Raw genomic sequence first — 17986 nt, 5'->3', positions numbered from 1 at the left:
CAGAAGCTTCAATGCGTTGCCTTGTTCACCAGGTTTCTCTGTAATAGTTCTTGATAGGACAGCACAGTTTAGTGACAAAAGCACCCTTGAAGAAAGGCTGAAAAAGGCAGCCCTGTAACCATTAATTTTATAGTTTAGCTACTTTACATGCTTATTTTATAAACATTTTCAACCATACTGGATAATGTGTTATGGCACCACGTTCTTGCTGACTACACAAATCCATCATATACGTTGACATCAGCTGTTATTTTGGTAATTACACGATTATTACGTCTCAATTGTGCAGGTGGTTTACCAACGAAAGCAATTTTTGTAAGCAGTGCAGGTGTTCCAGCTTACAGGTGGGAAGTCCAATTTTTCATTTCTTCTTTAACCAGCTGCAGTTCTTAGTTGGTTGCCCTTTGAGGTGACAAGTATTGTCTGTTAGTATTCCCACAAATTGGTTAGCTTATGTCAGTCAGTCCTCTCAAGTTTAAATCTTCTTTGCTTGTCCTTCTGTAGGTGTCTTAAAAATCCCAACCTGAACCGGACCCACGAAAAGGGGGCGTTGTTCTGAATGGTTTTCAGGAACATTTTGCCCAGGATGGATTAAAATTACTGAATCTGAATGAAAATGTCATTGGTTCGGGCCTTAACTAATCCTGTAACTTCAGTGAAGTTATATCTGGAATGCATTAGGGATTTATTTTAAAGCTCACAAAGAAAGTGCTGATAAAATGGGAAGCTGTTAAACATTAACCCTATTTGACAAGGCCATGAAAGGTCTTATGAAGCTGTTGTGAGAAAGATTTAGAATTTATTTGGCATACCCTGAATTCCCCCTGTGGAATCCATTGTCCTTTTGTACCATTTTCAAGATAACATGTGTTCTGATTGCCCAGAACGGAGGTTTTGTTCTTGTTAACATACATGAATGTGATATTCAAGTTGGACAGCATCCAGTAATAGCCTCACTTTCCTCAAATAGTTTTAGAAGTCTAGAAAAAAAGAAGCCTAACACGATTCCCTTTACATCCTCTGACAGGTCGTAGTGCTCAAACTGTTTGAAATTCCTTTGCAGTTAACGCACATTGCTATAGCAAAGCTCCTCTGAAGAGAGATCTAAAGCTACAGATTTTGCTTGCATGGTACTGTCAGTCAGGAGCACTATTTCCATTTCTCTATTTTTCCCCCTCTCTCTCACCCTTCTTAGCATATGACAGGCAGGCAGAGGTCTTAGGATGGATGCAAGCATATTGGGGAAAAAATCCTAAATAATCAAATGAGATGGAGCTTATACTAGCAGGAGAACCTTTTTAACTGGAATCGTTTGTGTCAGTTCCATGGAAAAATGCTATACTGGCCAAATAAAAATCAATTAGCTATAATAGCTGTCTTTATTTTGGGTATGTGGTATAAATTATGTTGTGAAAAGGACTCTGACTGGAGTAGGTATGCCTATAATAGGAATTTTACCTTCTGAACATACAGCATGGTAATGATTTTCCCTTTTCCATAACACTTTCATTTAGCATTGCAGGGGAATCTTTTTAATTCAACTTGCAGAGTAAAATGTCCATGCTAGCCAAGGAAAAGTATGAATTGGGGATGGAGAAGCTTTACCTAAATAAGTAGTATGTGTGTTCTGAGCTGTGGTGAGCTACTATGTTGGCAGTAGCTCTCCACAGAGTAGGCCCTTTAGACTAAATTTAAGAAAGCTTAGTAGATTGCCCTTTCAGAACCACTCTAGCCAGGCTCCTGCATATATTCTCTAGTGTACTGGTGGAGCAGAGAAAGTTCATCCACTACAACCCCATGTCTTTTAAAGATACTTTGAAGAACCAAGGATTTGAATCTGAATTCACGTAAAGTCTTTTATAAAGTTTTAATACAGTGGTTTGACCTGTGTTTTCTTACTTTTTCTATACTAGCATTCCACAGAAGTGGAATGCTCTTTATGTTCAGACTGATCTAGTGGCTTTAGTCTAACTAACAACTTCCTTTTTGCTTCTAGTCTGGAGACAAAGACAGCTCCACAGGGAGTGGAAGTGAAGATGAGGAATTCTATGATGCTGATGAAGAGACTCACATGATCAAGTAATGAAAAGAAGAAACACTGGCCTATTTTATGCCTCTTCTTGTCCAGTCAGTCCAGCTGTATGACAAGTACTGTATGACAAATATTGCTTGCCAGGCAATGTCATTGGGCAAGTGCCTGTGTTTTTCCTTGCTTGGAGAGGGATTTGAGTGCTGTTCAGACTGATGACATCACTGATGCTCTCCATACGAGGCAGCCATTCCAATTCTTGTGGTTCAGAATACAGTGCACAGACTGCATTTGAAGCCAGGTGAGACAGCAGGAGTGAGATGATGTATTTCAGAAGCCCAGGGTATACCCTACGCTTAGACAGATTTGGACAGATCATCAGTACATGTGTTTAGTATTTTATTTTCAAGTTGGTGGATTTTATTTCAGTACAAATTGGTAAACTTGGAAACAACCACTGTATTTTCCATAAGATGGAAGTGAAAGTGGGTCAGAGAATGTGCTGTGTGCTACTCCAATGGGAACAAATTGCTGAAATTGTATGTTAAAATGGCTTTTGCATATTCAGTAGAGGAGAGGCAGCTGTGAACAAAAGGTTTCTGTGTGCACACCTGTGCAGAGTTACAGGTGCAGGTGGTTAGTCATGAGCTGGGCTTTAACTGAGTGATAATGGAGGGTTGGGAGGAAGGACTATGCAAAAGGGCAGCCACAAAGCCTGCGAACATAAGGAAAGTTACTGACTTTTTTCCTTCTTTTCATACAAAAAGGCTTTTTCTTGGTGTGCATATGTTTGCCACATGTTCCCCACATCTCAGCATGGCTGTTTATAGCTTTGCCTACTTTTACCTTGTCCTCACTTTGCCATAACTATTGAAGCGCAGCAACTTCTCTGCGGAGTGAAATAATTCTGTGACGGATATAATTTCCTGGGTGCAACAAAGGTGAGGCATTTATCACATACCGTGTGTGTGGTGTGATAGAATGTATAGCTCACTTCTGTGGACTTGTCTGGGTCTTTATTTCTGGAACAGGTTTAACTCTGAAATGGTAAGAGGAACTGTGGAGTGCTTTTATATTTTGGGTGCTGTTATCAGGAAGCTGCTAGTGTTTATTTTAAAAACTTGTGTGTAGCTAAGGTTTTAATGTAAAAAGACAGCAAATCTCTTTGGACCTTTTTGGTTACTTGATGTTTTCTAACCAATGCTTGCTCAAGCACTTGGTTACTTGACCTTGTTAAGGAAAACAGCTTCACTTTCCTGTTTCACTGAACTTTCTGTAAGTGCTTCATTAGAGAGATATGGAATCCCAAAGTGTGAAACATGTGGAATGTTCCAACTACAAAAATGGGGCCTTACAGAGATTCAGTTTTCTTTATGACGTTGTCATCTTCATCCTCTAACCTGTGGCTTTCTCTTTGTTAAAATTGGTTTCCATAAAATGTTAGTCTTCCTACTTTGAGTTCCTCGCAAAGTGGCACACAATGGCCGTAAATATATTTTCAGGCTCACGAGTCATTTTTGCACATCTTAGAATTAAAATGGTGGGTCTAAAAATATCAGAAAGCTGTCTGCTGAATATTTCCTGGTTAAAGAGGGAAGTTCCTTTACTCTGCAAGAAAGTGAAAGTAACCAGCATCTGAAGTTTGCAGCTAGCTGCTTGAACTTTGCTCATTGGGAACTGTAATGCTGAGCAAAGTGCAACTGCCCTGGTTGGTGCAGAGAGCAGCCCAGAGTCTGCAGTTTGACACATGCAGCATTCCAATTGGGTATGAACTTCATCCAGGTGTTGACTGTGAGCAAAATTGGGAAGTTCAGTCCCTATGAACAGTCTGTTAGTATTGTTGTGATTTTTGCCTGTATTATTCTTCACTGGAAGAATTCTCACTCATGGTCTTCACTTTTTTTTCCCTGCCAGACTGTTGAATAGTTGTTGTAGATGTGGCACTTTTTAACCCAGGTGGGTAGTCTTTCTGCCTTATTTGGCCCTTTTGTGTATAAGGAAATTTTACCAAATAAGGTACTTAGAAATAGTTGGAAAAGTTGGAGCTATTCAAATAGTTTTAAATTTTTTACTTGCACTTTAATTTCTGGACAGCTGGGAAAATGACTTTTTATTGCTGGTGGCAAACAGCAGTAAGCCTGGCAGTAATAACACGTTGCCAAGGTGTTTTTAGAAGTTTGTTTTTAGGTGTTTGTTGCCTCTGTCCCTCTCTGGATGTTGGGTGGAATAAGTCAGGAGGTGTCATTATCTGCTCCTGGCAACCCTGTGTAATGCCACAAGACCCTCAACAGAATTTTCATTAACAGTAAGATGCTGTAATGGTTCAGGTGGAGAAGATTACTCTTTGCAGGACCTGAGCTAGATTTTGGGAGTCTTCAACTAAAAATTAAATGTACCTCTCCACTCATGCACTTTTATATTATTGGTATACATATGTAAAATTGCAAAAACAAGAGTGAAGACAAAATTAGGAATTTTTTTTTGCATAGGAATTGCTGCTCTTTTTTAACTTTAAAATCTGTCCCATGTTTTCACCTTTGGAATTTTAAAGGGAATATTTAAAAAGGAATTATAAATCTTCCATTGTTACTTTCCCATATCAATTAATTCAGAAAGTTTAGACGAGAGAATCCCTGCAGGAGGAGCTCAGTAATGTATCATCAAACTTTGTATTCCAGCTTTGTGTTCTGAAGTTCAAATCTATTAGGTGCATTAAGTTTCTTTTCTGAGGCTGTTCATTTTTAGTATGAGCTGGCCTTCTGGTACAGAAACCTATAGGATCACTTTTCTTCTTACCCATGATATGTAATGCTTTACAATATTGAGATAGTTGTATCTCAGTGTCTGGGTAGTGAGTTTGCTATGAGGAGCTGCTGGAAAGTAGAACACTGGGTACATCAGTTTACTACATGTTGTAGTGCTAGGAGTCTGAGACCAAGGTTCTTGCTGTAGTTTAGTGCAGTATGATAATCTTCTGCCATGTTTTTTGCTAGAGTAACCAGTACTGTTAGCCATTTTCATGTTGTGCAGGCACTAAGATACCGCTTTTCCCAAGGTGGAATTTCTTCTCTGGATTCCTTTGGTTGTGATTTTTTTTTTCCTTTTCTTTTATTTTTTTTCAGGTAGCTCACTTAGTTGGGATTATGCTAGAGAGGAGAGGTTTTCCCATGGTGCTGATTAGTCAGGTCTCAGCAGAATCCCAAACACACCTCACCTTCCTGGGGAGCTCACAAGTGATGAGTGAATAGATCTAAGAGTGAAGGAGAGTAACAGGTCATGTGAGGCAGCATGGAGGAGAATGAGCTGGAAGAAGTGAAAAAAAAAAGGAGGATTCAACTGAAACACTTTAGGCAAGGGTAAGTGAAAACACAAAATAGCTGTTGGGTAGAAATACCCTTTAATACAATACAATTTTAATTTTTTCCTGAAAACAAAGATAGTGTTCTCTAATTAGGAATTGGGAAAGTTCAGAGACCCCTGACATTCGAGAAACTTGGAAGCTCTGTGTTCAAGGAGAGCCAGAGGTGACTCTGTTCAGGTCAGGATGCTGAATAAGGAGCCCCTCCAGAGACACCCAACTAACATGGCGCAGGTTGCAGCTTGTTTCCACCACAGTTACAGTCAAGGCTTTAAGGATGGGAGCCATGTGTTCATTAGCTCAAAGTGTGCAATCCATGCCAGCTTTTCCAAACTGTGTGGATGTTCTGAGGTTAGTAGGATATGATTTACAGAGCCACGGGGAATGCAGTTGAGCCATACATTTTACAGCATATTTCACCTAAGCATGTAAAAGCAGTTTGCAAGAGAATGTTTTTCTTGTACTCAGGAAAAAGGGAAAGTGAGGAAATTTTCCTGGAGTGTGTTAAAGGGAATATTAGAACTAAAACTCTTGTTCTTGAATCTTCTGAATGCAGATAATAATCACTGAATGCAGACTGGGTGAGCAGTATTTTGATTTAGCTGAAGGTTGTGTGCTATTTCTCCCTTTTCCCACCCCATGAGCGCTTCTCTGGTCCAGCTCTTTGACACAGCTGAATCTGTGACTGCAGACTGTGAGCCTTGCAGTAAAGATGTCAGAAAATCCCAAGAGCAGTGCTGTCATTTGATGGTGGAAGTTAGTCTGGCCTGACACAATGCTTGTATCAGAAATGTCTATATTCAGCTGTTTACCAAACAGGAGACTTAGGGTATAGCTGTATTTTGAGTCTCATTTGTTGCATCTTACTGCAAGATACATGGGAGAAAGACATCTACATAAGAAAACCTCTCTGACAGATCTAAATGTGGAATTGGAGGGTGAACAAATTTATACATAATTTTTCCATGCTGTGTATTTTAATGTATTTTAATTTTGTCTAGTCTGTTGTAGCCTTCAGATTTTCCAGGTGCTACTGTTATTTAAGGCTAGTAGAGCTGGATACAACTTTTACCCTGGTAGTCTGAATTTACTGAACTTTCTCATCCCAATTTTGGTACTATTCTCTATTTCTGTCATTCTGAAAAATGCTCCTGTATTGCCTAATAGGGAACAGATTTTTTTTTGTTCTAATTTGAAGTGCCTGTTTTGTGAAAGTAGTCTTTAATTTCCTCCGTCAATTTTATATGGGACTATGTGTAAAGTAGCATCATAGAATTGGATTATATGTGTGCCAAAGACAGTTTTTGCTAGAGAGCAATAGTCCAAAACTAGTTCTAGCTGCCTTTATTTAGACTTCATCCATGCAGAACTGGTCTGCAGAACTGGTATTTACAAGCATCCCTGAAACTATAGGGACAGAGAGTTACCTTTGTTTGTTTGTCTTTCATTGCTTAGTTCACTTAAGTAGCTTTTGTTTCTGAGAAACCAAAGAAATTAAATGAAGGATTAAAGTGTTCTTTTTGTAGAACATTCAGAGTTGATATGTAGCCATTACAGAGAAATCTGCAGAACCTCTTTTGATTCTGAGTTGCAAGTGTCAAAGTTTACTCTCTAAGACTGATAAAACCTGGTTAAAAACTGCACACTGGAATTTGTTAGTTCATTCATCTATCTTACAAATTAGCATTGCTAGTAAATAGTTTGCTTGGAGCTTCATGGGATCTAGCAGGTTTTTATAAAATGCACACTCTGAGGCATTGCTGAATAATAACGTATGGATTTTAAATCCCTACTACAACTAATATTCACTGCAAGTCAGCCTTGTCATGGCTGCATGTTTGACAGCAAAAAAGCAGGTGGATAAAACTTTCTGCAGCAAGGGCTGATTAGGCCCAGAAGAAAGATTATCTCTTTCAAGCCATTCTCTGCTATGTGTACAGAATAAAGGGGGACCATGGGGTGTATACAGTAAGATTGTAGGATGGAATATGTTTAAATACTTGCCTGCCCTCATTCACTGAAGGTTTCTAGAGGAAATCTGTCTTTATCATGCATGCTTCTGCTTCCCACCAACACATCTGAGGTGCTCATTTTGTACCTACTTTGTCAGAAGCCAGGCAAAATTCTGGTGGTAAGAAAACCTTTGCCAGTATTGAAAGTTGTGTTTACTGAAAAATCTCCTGGGAGAGGTATCTGGTACATCTGTTTCCAAACAAAATGCTTTTAAATTATGGAAGCCTGATTGGGAAATGTGCATTTCTGATGTTAGTCTGTAGGAAAAATCAGTTTTGCAGATACTGATGAAAACTGTTACAGAGCAGAAACTGCTAGGGAATTTGTGGTGAGAATTGTGTATGTTTTGATTTCAAATATACCTTTAAAATACTGGTTTCTAGTATTTGATCCCTTTTGCTCCTCAAAATCCAACCCAAATTTTATTTTATTCTTGTTAAAATTTGAGTAATGTGGAAATGGGAAGTATGTTTTTCATATGGATACTTTTATTGCACTACCTTTGCTTCCTGAATCAAATAGTATTTTGATCTTTTAGGCTACCTCTTTTATGTTGAGCTTTTTGTTGTCACTTTTGTATTTAATTGATTTTGGGGAAACAACAAAATTTTTCCTTTTTTTTATTTGTGTGGGAATCCATGACTTAGTCCTCAAGTCATCCTTCACTTTTAAAGGTTTTGTCAAAGGCTTTTTAAATTTAGCTAAAAGACTTAAAACCTCGGAGGAGCTTCATAATTACACAGTTAGAATATGGCTTCTCTGTATGTGTTGTTTGCCTTTAAAGGGACAGAAAGCCCTTAATTTTATACTGTCAGCTGAAGGCATGACTTTTCAGGAACAGTAAGTTTTGAGTTGGGGGGCTTTAATCAATTTGATTTATTGCCAATTAGAGTTTTTTTTGCTACTGCTTTGGTATTGGAATTAAAAATAATGAAAACACTTAAGGAAAATACTGCTGCTTTTCTCCAGACACTGGTCTTCCTTCTTTCTACCCGTGCCATCCTCCAGTTCCTTGGCTGCTTGTCATGCTCAGTCCCTTTAGCAAGGCAACAGGCAGCGCAGGAGACTGGGATCAGTCTGTTGTGCTTCTGTTTATTCACCGCTCTGTGTTTCTTGTTCTGCTGCTCTCTTGTGGGTTCCAACACCAGCCACAGTCCATTTAGAGTTGTAGCTCCTTTTGAGTCTACTCTCAGCCTCTGCTCAGGCTGATTTTCCTTTGGTGTTTCTCCTGCTCAGCTGTCTCTCTGTCTTGTGCTGTTGTAGCACTGTAATCTCTTTTTCTTGGCATTTACAGCCCTGTTTTAAATGTGCTTTTATCCAAGTGCCAGCAGCTCTTCTGGCAGTGTAAGAGTGCAGTGGGTCAGTGCTCACTGGGCCTGAGAGGCAGTGGCCACTACCTGAAACACAGGAGGACCCATCTGAACACAGGGAAGCACCTTTTTAATGTCAGGGAGATGGAGCACTGGGCACAGGTTGCCTGGAGAGGTTGTGGAGTCTCCATGTGTGCAGATACTCAGGAGTCACTGGGACATGGTCCTAGGCAGTCTGCTTTAGTACTTGGCTCTGCTTGAGCAGGGAGGTCAGGCTAGGTGACTTCCAGAGGAGGTGCCTGCCTTCCTCTGAGGATGGAGGGCACCACCAGAGGTGCCACCTCCAGAGGTGCCTTCCATCCTCAGCCATTCTGTAATTCCTGTGCTGGCTGCTGCTGAGCTGTCTGGGACCAGCACAGGCAGTCCCTGGCATCTTCCCTCACAGGACACCCTGCCCAAGCCCTGACAGCCGTGCTCATACACCACTCCACAGGGTTTTCTTGCACATCAAGTCCTTGGCCTAGGCTGACAGGTGGCTGGCACTGTCTTGCCTTTCTGTGTTGCTGTTGTCTTGGGTCAAGTAACTCCTAAGGACATGAACAGACATTTATAGCCAAGCTCTGTCTGTGTGCATTTACATCCTTGCTGATTTCAGAAGACAGAACTTAGACCTCTTCTTGACCAGAGGGGTAAATTACTTTTTTTGCTGCTCCACCTTTCATCATCATGAAAACAAATCTTTGTGTACTCTCTGTATGCTGTAGACTTTTGCATTGTTTTCTCATTCCTGTTTAATTTGAACTAACAATCAAAAGTCCTTGCCAGTTGAGAGCTGAGTAACAGGAAATTGGTAATGGGGGCAGGGGGAGCAGATTCAGTTCAAAAATGAAGTTGTATATAGTTGATGTGTGTACTGTTAAATATTTCATTTGGATTAATGGAATACTGAGTGTTATGAGCATTCCCATGTTAAAATGAGGACTGATATATTTCAGAAGTACTTTCTCTTCTCTAACTGTATTAATGTGCTGTTGTTAACTCAGAGCTGTACTGCTGGAAAGTCTGTTTGTAGAATACTTCATCTGAGAAGTCACAACTGAAGACAGCATAAGCTTTTCCACAGTAGACCTTTTATGGTGATATATTCATATGTTCTGTGAACAGCTGTTGGATCCATCTTTTTAAGATGTTCTTTGCCATAGTGAGGGGCCATAACAAATGTTGAAATATTCAGAATAATTGCACTTATCTATTCTGTTTTCTTAATGTATTTCCTATGCATACTGCCTTACCTGTATGTATTGTACTTCACTGGAGGTACGAAAAGTCAATACCAGGTTCTTAATTTACAATGTGTTAATGAGTTTTTAATATAATTCTGTAATACTAAATATTTTCCAGTGATCTTTGTCTACTAAGAGAGGGTGATGATGGGTAAGCCCAGGCGAATTTAGTCAAAAAGTTAATGTTGGTTGTCTTTAGTTTCTCTTTTAATTTCTGAATTATTTCAATAATTAAAAATACATATTTTCTTTTAAGAATTTTGTAGAGGCTAACCTATGTTAGTAAACCAACTTTTAGGTGATTTGTAACAGCTCTGATACTGCCTCTGACTCATACAGTTCATCCAATGTCTTTGTAACTTATTTTGTGCCTTTTCTTCCCCTGACACAAAATGTCTCAATAAAAACAAGTTCTTTTGCAACACCACAAACCTATTTTATTGTACTGATTTTTTTACTTGCCTGACCCTTTTGTTTTGTTTTCTGGAGGGACATGAAGCTCTCAGAATAGAATAGATATTTCTAATGGACTCTGCAGAAGAAAATTGACAAGGTGGAAAGCAGGTCATTTTGGAAAGGCAGTGCTACAAAGCGCCTGGGAAACTGGGACTGTCAGTACTAATCAATATATTCCACCATATCTATCACAAATCATTTCTAACAAAAACTGGCACCAGTGGAATGTGAGAATCAATTTACTACTGGCTTCGGTTGTGCTGATTGATGTTGAAAGACTGGAAATACTTTGGGGGGTTTAGCATAGCCAAATGTCTGTGGTGGTGTTACTAACATGTACTGGGGGGGGTTCCCATGAGCTCTAGTTGTCTCTTAAACACCCCTTCTTAAAGTGGATGCAGATGCACAAGGCCATGGTCCCTGTCCTCAGTGCTCCTGCCAAAACATCTCGTCAGGGAATGGCAAAATTTGAACATTTGTCTTCATTACCTGGCAATGAGGTGATAAATAGCTTGACTGCATTTCCTGTCCCCTGTCCAGTAGCAAAGAAAATATTGTCAGAACGTAGAAAAAGTGACTGTAGGGGAATAGGGATCAGTGCTCTGTTCTAAACTGCCATTTGATTGTTTTCTCTGCCAGCCTTTGCTTTGTTAAAGAGCACGGAGTCCCTGGTAGCAGAAACTGAAGAGCTCTGTGCTCCTGTGAATGCTGTTCTTCCCTCCTGCCCCAAACTGTCCCTCTCCCACCAGATGACTGGTAGCATTATTCACCCCATTTTCCATTTGAAGCACATCTCCTTGTTTCCTTCCCTCCATGAAAACCCAAGGAGCAGAGATGGCTTGCTCCTTTCTGCACTAGCCTGGCCAAGCAACTTGCTCTGGTTTTATTCCACTATTGTTTCTCCTCCCCCACTCCCGTTTTCAGTGCCCTTAATCTGCATTTAACTAGTTCTAGCCCTGAATATCAGTCCCGTGGCCTGTCACTGCCTGGAGCAGATACAGCACAAACGATTGACTCTCTCCCTTTGGCAGTTTGGCTTTGACTGCACAAACAGCCAATAAAGGGGAAAGGGCTGGGCAGCTGATGGGAATTAGCTTGTTGCTGTATAGTTTTATTGGTCTGAAATAAAGGAGGAAGTGTTTGCTTGAGAATTAAATTGCTTGCTTGCTTGCTTTCTCCTGCTACCTGCTATTCAGATGACAAATTTTCAAAGTTATAGTCTAGAAGAATAGCATATGTATTAGCCAGACATAGCTTGGACTGGAGGCTGTAAGCTCATCTTCCAGTGACTGAAGCTGGAGTATGTAGCTATGGAGGTCATTATCTGATCTGTCTAGAAATTCTCTGAAAATACTTGACTGAAGCCTTTGTAGAGATTCTGACAAGGCTTGTTCTCACTAGTTTGCTGATTATCTTGGTCTGCTTTGTGGTACATACATCATGCTTCCAATAAAAGGCAAATTATTTCTCACTTCTGCCGGTGCTCTCATTGTACAGTAATTGTTCCCACACGGCAATTGTTACCCTCTGGGCCCATGCATTGCAGAGTCCCCGTGACTCCTCCTCTGCTTTCTTCCCACACAAAGCATGTAGTTGTCTGGGCCTTCCCCTGTGCTTTTCTTGAGACACTTCTACAGGAATATTGGCAAACTCGTCCTTTAATCCTGACTACTTCTTCAGCTTCTCCTTTCTGTCCTCTCCACAGTGCCACATTAGCCCCAGGACACAACGCAATGTCCAAGTTGACATATCCTAAGGATCACCTGGGAAGTTTGGTATCTTTGACCTTGTGTATAGGGTGGCAACTGAGGAGTTTGATCAGACAGCTTTTATAGGAGATTGGCAATACTGCTGACCAAGATCATACAAAAACACATCTGCTTTTCATGTGGTTGTCAGCTGTCTTCAGACAGAATGTGATTGTCAGCTGTCTTCACTCTGCTGGGGGCTTTTTGTGGGTTTTTGTTTGTTTTGGGTGGGAGAGGATGGGGGGGGTTTGCTTCATTGTTGTTGGGGTTTTTTTTTTGTTGTTTTATTTGTTTGGTTTAGCTTTTTATTTAATCTCACTCTCCTCCTACACAAGTATTTCTTCCAGCACTCTAAAATAGCTCCCGGGGACCAGGCTATTTTGGGCCTGGAGACCTCCTCAGTTTCCTTGCTCAAGCTGACCTGTTTGTTCTGCAGTAATTGTATTTTGATCAAGAGAAGGCAGTAGATCTTACGGGTGTGGAGCTGTTGTTGGTCTGTGATATATGAGACCTGGTTTCTAGCTCTGGCTCCAGTGAACTCTTGGACATTTTTTATTAGTCAGTGACTGGATGAAGCACATAAACAGGGATGCCAGTCTGAGTCTTCTCTCTCCCAAGTGAGTTTGTGTTGGAGTGACTGTTCTCACTTAGCACTGGTAATTTACTCAATTTACTTCAAACTGCTGTGGACTCAAGCAATAAGTTCTGAATCGGGTCAATTTGGACACAACAGCAAAGTGTAAAAATAATGCAAGCGAACATTGTGCTCTGAGAGCAGTCATGAAAAAAATCACCAGCTCCTGGAAATGCAGTGATCCAGTCTCATTCAGCCCCTCTTGTTGAAAGATCATCATTGCAAGCATGCTTCTTGGTTTGGCTCTTTTAAATCTTGGACTTGGTCTCTCTGTCCCAAGTTACTGTGCCCCTAAATTTAAAATCCTTTTTTTGACACCTGAAAATAACCAGCAACCCTATGCTGACATCAAAAGTGAGGCAGCTTTTTCTCACCTGAAAAGACTTCCAGTGCTAAAAGTTTTCCCAGTTGCACTGTGCTCTGCCAAACATGTTTTTTCCAGATGCTGTTTTTCTAACCATGTGTTTAAATCAGTGGTATCAAGTATTTCCTTTTTGGCATGCAGGCTATTTATGTAGGCATATAAATAAAAGTGCTGGAAGTTTCTCATTTTTGTGGATGTTGGCTGCAGGTAGGTTTTCAAGATGGTGGAACGTCCTGATTGAAACAGTAGAACAGTGGTTGTAGTTTAGTGATGGACAAAACACAGAGGAAAAATATCCTTAGAAATGGTCTAGTGGAATATTTTATGTTTAGATTATGATGCACTGAAATTACACTATTTCAGTGAACTTTCAGAGGACAGTACATGGATTCAGAACTCAAAATGCCAGTTTTCCTGTCCCAGCATCTCAGTAAACTCTCCTGGAAGCCTCAGAGCTGATGCACCCAGGACTCCCAGCTTGCTGTCTCTCCTGCCATCTTCTGAGCTGACCATTTTAAACTTGGAAATTTCCAGACCCTGGGCACATCACCACACTTTGTCCCAGTGATGTTGGCAATACTAGAAGCACTGCTGTGTGATTTATATTTGTTGCCCAGTGGCTTGATGCTTAACAGCAGCTGCAAAATGGACTGGATTCTGATGAATTTCCTCGTTGAGGCTGGTTGGTGGTGAGTAGCAGCATTATGATCTCAGCATTTTTCAGAATTCCCCACACCCTCAGCTGGTGATCCTGGACTGATCACTTTCTTTGGAAATACTAGACTGCAGCCTGAAAACATTCAGGTTGTAAACAATTTGGGGTTTAAAATCTCTTCCCAGATGAAGAGAACTCATTTCTAGCAAAAACTGTCTGCCTTTTTCTGACGTGTCTGGTATGACCACGAATGGAAAAAAGGTACCAGGTTTTATAAATGACTGGACCTGATCCAATCCTGTACTTAGTTTGGAAAGGATATAAACCTTTAACTTGCTATGATATGAAGAGCAGACCCAAGGCTAATGTGAGAATGTGTGGCAGTGAGAACAAGCAGCATAAGCATTTGGAGCATTTTTGAGCCTGCCAAGTATTGATTGGTAATGGGAGGGAATGAGAGGAGAAGCATTTCAATTTGGCACCCATATGTGATTCTGGTGCTGTCACAGTGAATTAGCAGGACTTTCTTTTCCCTCTAGTCCATCCCAGGCTTTTGTCATTGAAGTATCCCCTTTGCTTATATCAACTTGTTAAAAGACAAAGTGGAAAAAAACCCAAATAAATTCCCAGAACTTTTGCCCCCAAAAAGCCTGATTATGTTATGCTGCTATCCTCTGAATGGAGGCTGAACAGTTCTAACGACTGTCACAGCATAAATGGTATAGGGGATTCAAGCTACAATTACTCATTTTGCACAGTCACTTAATCCACTAATGGGGAGAAATGGGACAACAGTTTAAGAAGGCAAGAGAACTGTCAGAGATTATTAAATCTGTTGGGATCATTTGGTCTAGTAGTCTGTCTTGACCCAAGTACATGCTTCAGCTAATGCCACAGACTTAATGCCTCCGGTAATTAGAGCAAGAAGAGATGGGTCATCATTAGCAACTAGAAATTCAGGGCTGTATTTCATCTGGAAGGCAGCATCTTCAACAGGGCTTACTTGTTGCCACTGCAGATCATCTGTGAGTCACAAGTGGTACATTGGTCTGACTCATTTGTGTGATTTAGCAGAGGCTTTTTAATACATGCTCACTGTTCCGTATGAATAGTTTTTCTAAATAGTTGCCCAACAGAAAAAGGCACAACATTGGACAACCCTGTGCAGTTAATACTGATGCTCTTATTTACAAGATGTTGGTGATTTCTTTATTGTTGTGCAGTTCACAGTTCATATTACTTTTGATTGTAGGTTTGAAATGTCTTTGTCATATCTGTGAAACTGAAGAGTGAAGAAAGGAAAGCCAAGCAAGCATGGAAAGCATCAGTAATTGGCATCTTCAGAATGTACAAGAGCCAATCTAATACCATTCAAGGCATATATTCACAGAATACTTTCACAAGGGTTTCACAGATCCAAAATCATATTCAGTCCTGCACATTGCCAACAGCATGAATGAAAAATTATATACCACAGATTCAGTGTTTTTGCAGATACTAGGAAATTTCTAAGTCCTCTTAAAAGAGTACTGCTAAGTAAATGAAGATGCAGGTAGAAAGGAAATTAGCCACCATCTGAACTCCACTACAAGGTACTATGGAATGGGAACTGAAAGAATACAAATGGGGTGATAGCTGAGTCATTCCATGTAATCTTACACAGATCAGCAGGCAGGGAACTGTGACTTGAGAAAACCAAAGTACTGAAGTGTGGCTTGAAAATATTTGAGAGAAGCTGTATAAATCAATGGATGGTCATCAAGCAGAATTTGGGTGTCTGTGGTTGGCTAATTAGATATGTGATGCTGAAAACCTCAGAGACACCACCAAAGAGGGAAGGAAGGTTGCGGTGCTTCAGCAAGATCTGTCTAGAGAAACTGTCTCTCAAAAATATGCCCAGACCCTAGCGGGGGCTTAAGACACTTCTAACAATCACTAGAAAAGAAAGGGATTTGGAGGTGTCAAAAAGATAGCCATTCTCAGTGTGGATGGGAATCTCCTTAGAAACAAGTATACTTGGGAGTTTAATTTGCCAAATTAATCAAGTTCAAAAGCTCTCAACAGTGTTCATGTCCATGATATCTGATGGATTGTGAGCTAACTAGAACTGAAGAGACCTTTTGTGGTTTTGTCTTCACATGGTTGCCTGGCTTCAGCAGAGTGCTTTTTATCTCCATGAAGCTGTTGTGAGCTTTTCACAAAAGAATGGGTCATCTGGTCCAACCTCCCTGCTCAAGCAGGGTCATCCCAGAGCACATGGCATAGGGTTGCATACAGACAGTTCTGGAATATTTCCAGTGAGGGAGACTCCACAACCTCTCTGGGCAACCTGTTCCAGTGCTCAATCTGCCCCACATTCAAGAAGTTCTTTCTCATATTCCGGTGGAACTTCCTGTGCATCAGTTTCTACCCATTGTCTCTTGTGCTGATGCTTGAAACCACAGAGAAGAGCCTGGCTTCATCTTCTTGATGCTCTCCTTTTTTCCTTCTGTGCTCCTTAAAGACTGAGGAATAAGAAATAGCCATTCTTCACTCCCTCTTGCTGGTGTGCCTGGGGAATTAAGTTGTTGTAGGCTCAAAGGAAATATTTTCTCAGGAGACTGTCTTTATCAGCCTTTGGGGCTTGGATCCATCTCAGATTTTCTCCATCTTAGTCTTACTTTATACAAGCACTGTCATGGTAGAAGGTCCTGAGAAGGACACATCTGATGGAGGTTTCTCTGCAGTACCACTACATCAGCTCAGTAGACCTCACTGAAGAAGCCTGGATTCTTCCCACTTTGTATCTACATCCTCTTTTATCTATGCAGATGTTCTGATTTCTGCTCTGTCCTTACTCTTTACTCTTTCCTTCTGATGCAGGCTTTGCCCACAGTAACATTCCCTCTTCACACATGGCTATCTGCCTCTACTTTTCTGCTGTATTCTGTGCTATCTGGTCCTCATGTGACAAACACAAGTTCTTGTGAAGTCAAGACTGGCTGCTGCCTCCCATACCACTCTAACCTGTATTTTGCTGGTGGTGTAAAGGCCTTTATCAGTTGTAGTATTTACTGTCAGCCAAATAGTAGCATAATATGTGCTACTTATAGGATGGAAATAATGGATGCATTATAATAATGATGATTATGAACATAAAGTATGTTATTATATAAAATGACCAAAACCACTTCATCTCTCTGCCAGCACCATGTCTCTGGACAGCTGTCATGAAGAGAGACCTTACAGGTGCAAGAAAGAAAGACCCTTGAATCTCTCCTTCCTTCACAATACTCATCTGAGGTTCTGAGTATTAATGTGTGGTGGTGTCAAGAGTGTTTAGGAAGTTGTCTGCTGCTCTATGTGCAGCTGACTATCTGAGGGGGCACAAGGAACTTAATGATTTAAGGGCATGCTTAATGGAATCTGACCATTTAAAAGGCTCATTCTCCTCTCTTGTACAATCTACTTGGATATAATCCCATCCAACCTGCCCCTGCAAGTTCTGTTCCAGCCTGTTATTTTCACTTACCTTCTTTTAGACCCTACCTTTTATCTGGTTTCCCTAGCAGAGCTCACATAAACTGCTGGCCCCTCAGAGGAAAGATAGCCAATAAGTGTTGAAGTGAGCAAGAATGTGGTATGAGTCACTAAACATTGGGGAGCCAAGAAAATCTTTTTCAGTGCCCAACTCTAGTGGAAGCTGGTTTGGGAGGTAAATGCCTACATGTCTTTGTGAAGGAGTCCTCGAGTCCCTCAACAAAAAGACAGTGGCAGCTGTCTGGCATAGAAGGGTTTCCTTTGTAGGTGCTGGAGAAACAGATGTCCTGCAGGTATTTGTGCTCCAATTAATTACTTAAATTAATGTACTTCATATTTGACTTAATGAAGGACATAATGAAGGATAACTAGACACAACAGTGCCTCTCCTGAGGTAGCACCCAGTTCCCACCCAGGTGCTGCCTTTTGCCAGCTGCTGCAGAGGCAGTAAATTGGTCAAGGGATGTCAAAGTTCATTTTCTAGGGGGAAATAGTGATCTTACCCAAAAATGGAGTGTGCCTTCCTTAATAAGGAATGCTTAGCAGCATGGGATCTCGTCTCTATACTCTGTCACTCTCTTCCATGGGCTGATGTACCCTTCTTTCTAAAAGCCAGC

General features: G+C 40.7%; 1 protein-coding gene across 2 annotated transcripts in view; it reads left to right on the top strand.

Moving 5' to 3' along the window:
- SLC22A15 (solute carrier family 22 member 15) overlaps positions 1–10428 on the top strand; it is a 41167-nt gene extending 30739 nt beyond the window's left edge. For both annotated transcript variants that reach the window (XM_054627801.2, XM_077174272.1), the window contains exon 12: positions 1997–10428. In XM_054627801.2, coding sequence (XP_054483776.1) covers positions 1997–2083 — 87 coding nt within the window. In that variant the 3' untranslated portion in view covers positions 2084–10428. The remainder of the gene's footprint in view (positions 1–1996) is intronic.
- The last annotated feature ends 7558 nt before the right edge of the window (positions 10429–17986 follow it).

This window comes from Agelaius phoeniceus, chromosome 2 (genome assembly GCF_051311805.1).
Source record: "Agelaius phoeniceus isolate bAgePho1 chromosome 2, bAgePho1.hap1, whole genome shotgun sequence".
In the NCBI taxonomy this organism is placed as follows: Eukaryota; Metazoa; Chordata; class Aves; order Passeriformes; family Icteridae; genus Agelaius; species Agelaius phoeniceus.
The sequence above is the reverse complement of the archived record's forward strand: the minus strand, read 5'-3'. Positions and strand labels throughout refer to the sequence as shown.